The sequence below is a fragment of the Salvia hispanica genome, unplaced genomic scaffold (genome assembly GCF_023119035.1).
Source record: "Salvia hispanica cultivar TCC Black 2014 unplaced genomic scaffold, UniMelb_Shisp_WGS_1.0 HiC_scaffold_213, whole genome shotgun sequence".
Lineage (NCBI taxonomy): Eukaryota > Viridiplantae > Streptophyta > Magnoliopsida > Lamiales > Lamiaceae > Salvia > Salvia hispanica.
The window spans coordinates 1-5,000 of NW_025951930.1; the positions used below are offsets into that span (position 1 = coordinate 1).

Sequence of the window (5,000 nt, forward strand, 5' to 3'; positions counted from 1 at the left end):
CCCTTACCATGCTTCTTATACATGAAAAGAAATTTTAAACCATAGAATGATTGTCACTGCGAATTTATGTAACTACTTTATGTTGGCTTCCCCAAATGAATTGTCACTTCAATATTAACTTGTATAGTAGACACAGTTGGAAAGGTAAAAAAGGTATTTGGCCAAGATTCTATAACCTAGTCAACTTTGTAGCAGGAGGATTAAATTTTCAAAGTTGTTTCTGTTGGTATGGCATTTGTCTGTCTGAGAAACCTAATTATCTAGACAGGAGATTCGGTTACTGGACAACGACGTTGCATTCAATGAAGCTGTAATTGAGGAACGAGAATGTGGAATTGAAGAGATTCAGGGCCAAGTTAGAGAAGTAAATGAGATGTTTAAAGACCTTGCAGTTTTAGTTAATGAGCAGAGCAGGACTGTTGGTAGAGCTTCTAACCTGACAAACTCTTGTCTTTGTAAACCATTATGTTTCATGGGGCATCTCTCTTTTGGTTTGAACAGACGACATTGAACATGGTATCGAGGTTTCTGCTGTCTCAACGACCCAAGCTAAGCTGCAGCTCTCTAAGGCATCGAAAAGTGGAAATTCTAAAACCTCTTGGGTGAGTGGAAAGTTGCATTTGTCACTTGAACTGGATTGGTGATTTGACCCAGAAAATATAGAGAAAACTGATTTTTGGTGGCTATTTTCACTGAATGCCCTAAGGTATACAAAATACAATGATAATCTGCTTATTCGTTTGAGTCAGAAATTGATATTACTTTCTTATGTATGCCAACTTGAGAAATGAAGAGGGGGAAAAATTGAAGCCCACCTTATGCCTAATATTTGGAGGGTGAGGGAGAAGGGGTCAATGGGGACTAGCTTCAGCAGAAATAAATCTTGGTTTATAAATGTTTAAATAGTTATGCATGTTTTTATTATATTACTCATTTTGGCCTCTTTGATAGTGTTGGTGGATGCTGGCAATTATAGTGATCGTCATCCTGGTCATACTACTCGTTCTTTTTCTGTAGCATGATGCATTCATCGTCTTCGGAGCTACAGACCTCTTCGTTGTTCGAGCATATGCTGTATATATGTAGATTGTATTGTGTAAATTATTAGATTTTTCTAGTCATTTTTCTGCTATCTATGTTATGCATATATACTAGCTTTCCAGTTGCGTTTTAAGGTGGAGTTTTATTAAATGAACAAAGATTGAATTTGTATGTATGTTCTTAAATTTGTCGCAGTAGAAAAGGTGAGAACTATATAGTTGATACAATCCTTGTGCAAAATAGTTTCAACTTTCAAATGATTCTATTTTATTGTTTCCATGTTAGATTATCTTGTTTCTCATCTAAAATGTGGTTTGTTGTGCATATATATTTATAGTAGTAGGAGTACTTCTTTTCAGTACTAGAGGGAATATAATTACAGAAAATTAAGTTGGTAAAGAAAATAAAATATATTATGAATTAAACTAACCTTTGATGGCTATTATTTTGATATACCAATAGAAATCTATGATGTCTTTGTAAATGATTAATGAATTACTTTAATCTAGGTTGAATGAATTACTATATAGTACTCCTATCAAATAGATTTACTATTAATCTGATTAATAAATACCTCCACATTCCTAGAATATTTGACCATCTAATGAAGTAATATATTCTTCTAAATATAGTATATGATTTACACAATCACCCTTTAAATTGAATTTGTAATCCAGATATTAGATGCTCCATATTTGTACTACATTGAAAATTTTACAAATTTTATTAAGAAGAAATGGTAATGCAATTAATAGTTTGGAATTCACACATTAATAAGGAATAATGAAATGAAAAACAGTTTATAGTTGGAAAGTCCCTTTGTAATTTGTAGCGACCGACAGTTGGCACGTTTATTTTCAATTTTGAATAAAATTAAATGAAAATGGGAAAATAGTGGACGCTTCTTCCTCAAACACGACGGCCAGCTTGAGCTGCCGTTTAAGATTTGCGCTCTCCCATTTTGAAATTCAAGCTTTGTTAATCTCTCCTCCGCCGCGCACAGTTTTGTTCATTCATCGCCCACTCTTTTGATTAGGTATTTTTACTTTGTCGTTTGAATTCCGTTGTTTTGCAATGTTCATTGTTCTAACCACATTCCCCGGTTATAGCCCCTTTTCCTTTTCTAATCTACAATGCGCATTAGGTCGGATCTGAGGAATTTAAATTCAGCTGCTTCAGTTACACATTCAATTTCACTTTCCCCACTCTCAGCCGTTAATTCATTTGTAGATCAATGTAATGTGGATTTGATTAATCTTCCTGAGATTAGAATCTGAACTGTTTTTTTGTTTGATTGATGGTGAAGGTACATACATCACCAACCACCACTCTCGCCTTTGGCGCAAACTGGAAGCTGCAAAGGAGGAATTTTTGAGTGGATGCAATTAACATTTGAACTTGGCATTGTGATAAATGTGGCTGAATAGCGTCACAGTTTCCGACTTTATTTGAACACTGCTTATCGATGGGGGAGTGGGTTGTTGGAGCGTTCATCAACCTTTTCGGCAGCATTGCAATCAACTTTGGGACTAATCTCCTTAAATTGGGTCATGATGAGGTGCCATGGGATTTTCATTTTTTATCCCTAAACTGCTTGCTAATTAGTTTTCATTTCCCTACTGGGGAAAATTAGTCAAAATAGATCCTTCCTTCTTCCATCAAGACTTTTTCCTTCTGCGGCCAGCAAATTTAGTCCTATATACTACTATTATGGGAGAAACAAGTACTAGAGTTACTGCCCTCATTCGTATTGTAGTGACATAGTTTTGTAGTACATGACAACAAAACCTTCACATGCATGATTGGTTATGTGTGTAGAAGAACTTGTTGTGGTTAGCATTACATATACATCAATGCAGCAGATATCAGTTTTGGCCTAGTTTTCTAATGATAAGGATCTTACTACTAAATCTAAGGGCTGATGCAGCAAATGCATTATGTATTACTAGTGCAATATGTAAAAGTAATGCTGTGAGTCTACTATGGAGCTGGACTGACTAACAGGGGATGTCCTTAGGGCCATAGTTGGTTGGTGATAAGGCAAGATGAGATAGAAAATGATGTTCTAGAAATTTTACTCATCTATTTCTGATGCTGGCATCTTGTGTTTGGATCTCTATACTGACTCATTTTACATTATTAGATGTCCTTGCTATTGTCTTAGGTGATTTCATCAGAATATTTTTTTAAGAGGACTTTTTGTAATTTTCTTTTGTAGAGAGAAAGACATTCTAGTATTGCCAATGATGGGACAAATGGGAAAGCTTTTACAAAGCATATTATACACTTCCAGACATGGAGAATCGGTACTATGAATTTAAGGTCTATCGTTTTGAGTAATGATCATTGAATCTTATAGCTTACTATCTTGTTTTTCTGTTAATATGCAGGGATTATCTTTTTTATTCTTGGAAACTCTCTTAATTTCATTTCATTTGGCTATGCCGCTCAGGTGAGTATCATAAATCAAGCTACCTGCAGAGAAGTATGGCAATAACACTTTCCTGATATATTGTCTGATTCTGGTTATAGTTGTTCTCTTGAGTCACTCAATGTACAGGTGAGACTACAGTGAATTCTGCATAATTAAATTTTAAAAAAAGCTTGTTTCTGATCTATTTTTATGGTTAGATGACCGCACCTCTACTTTCAATCCTTGTAATCAGTCAACTCTGGAAAATGCAGGAGAGGAGAACTGATGTTTGCTATGCCAGAGCATGAAATCAAACCCTACTGGCAAATGCTTCTTCCACTTTCTTATGCTCTTGTTTCAGGTGCTATTGGATCATGTTCAGTACTGTTTGCTAAGTCTCTGTAAGTTGTGTTACAATAGGTTTCCTCCACATTTAACCCGTTTACAGTATACTAAATTCCTAATTCTTGCTTTTGTAGATCAAATCTTCTAAGGTTGTCCATGTCAAATGGGTATCCGTTGCATAGTTGGTTCACATACTCCATGCTACTTTTGTTCTTTAGTACAGCTGGATTTTGGGTAGATATCTGAACCTTATATTTTTTAATATGGTCAAAATGCCTATATGTTTTCGAATTGCTCATGCTCTCATCATTTCTACAGATGGCAAGACTAAATGAAGGGTTGTCTCTGTTTGATGCTATACTCATTGTCCCTATGTTTCAGATAGTTTGGACATTTTTCTCCATTTGTACAGGATTTGTATACTTTCAAGAATATCAGGTGCACATCTGCCTCAACCCATATATTGAGTTACAAAATTCTAAGTTGACTCACTTATCTTGTTTAATGTATCTAACTCGCCTTCCCTGCTGACTTGCTGGCGTTGTTGACTAAAAGTTCTGTGACTGGCTCATGTATACCTTATCTTACGACAGACTATTTAAAAATAATTAAAGAGCTTGAATTTCGATTAAAATGTTTCATCAGTTGATCTTGGTTCTTGAACATCAGATTTTCTGTTGCCTTGACAATAGAATGAATTCACTCCTACAACTTTTTTGGTGTTAAATAGTGGTCCTGGTCTCATCTGAATTTTTTGGGTGTTTGGCAATGTTTTTAAGTTCTAATTGATTTGCACTAATGGAGAATTGGCATGATTAATATGTGATATATTTTAAGCAGGTATTTGATTCATTGCGGACAACAATGTTTATACTAGGAATGGTTTCTGTATTCATAGGCATTTCTTTGCTGGCACCTGATGAAGTAAAAGGTAATGTCGATGGTCAATGGTTTCCTTGAGTACCCCCCCCCCCCCCCACACACACCTGTTTTTTGATATTAATATGTGAGGATGGATTCTTTCAGGCGGGGATATCAAAGATACACCTCTGGTCTCTGTAACTGCCGCTCATTCAAATGATGCAGACAGGTATTCTGCTAGATGCCCATGAACTGATATGCTGTGTGCTCCTTATGTAGATTTATCTACTTAACACGTACTCACAACGTGCAATTAATTACAGATTTGCTGCGCCCTTTG

General features: G+C 35.6%; 1 protein-coding gene and 1 long non-coding RNA gene across 2 annotated transcripts; both read left to right on the forward strand.

Moving 5' to 3' along the window:
* Window positions 1-38: 38 nt before the first annotated feature.
* On the forward strand, window positions 39-1,318 carry LOC125198722. Its single transcript, XR_007172459.1, has 3 exons — window positions 39-422; window positions 502-602; window positions 952-1,318. It is a non-coding gene; the product is annotated as an uncharacterized LOC125198722 (long non-coding RNA).
* A 573-nt stretch (window positions 1,319-1,891) lies between these two features.
* Window positions 1,892-4,996, forward strand: LOC125198721 (probable magnesium transporter NIPA8; the record flags this gene model as incomplete). Its single annotated transcript, XM_048097016.1, is given in 11 exon segments — window positions 1,892-2,077; window positions 2,348-2,599; window positions 3,260-3,347; window positions 3,432-3,516; window positions 3,518-3,601; window positions 3,727-3,855; window positions 3,934-4,033; window positions 4,118-4,237; window positions 4,640-4,730; window positions 4,826-4,889; window positions 4,984-4,996. Coding segments are annotated over 10 exon segments (867 nt in total), but the record flags the coding sequence as incomplete, so codon positions are not given.
* Between the last annotated feature and the right edge of the window lie 4 nt (window positions 4,997-5,000).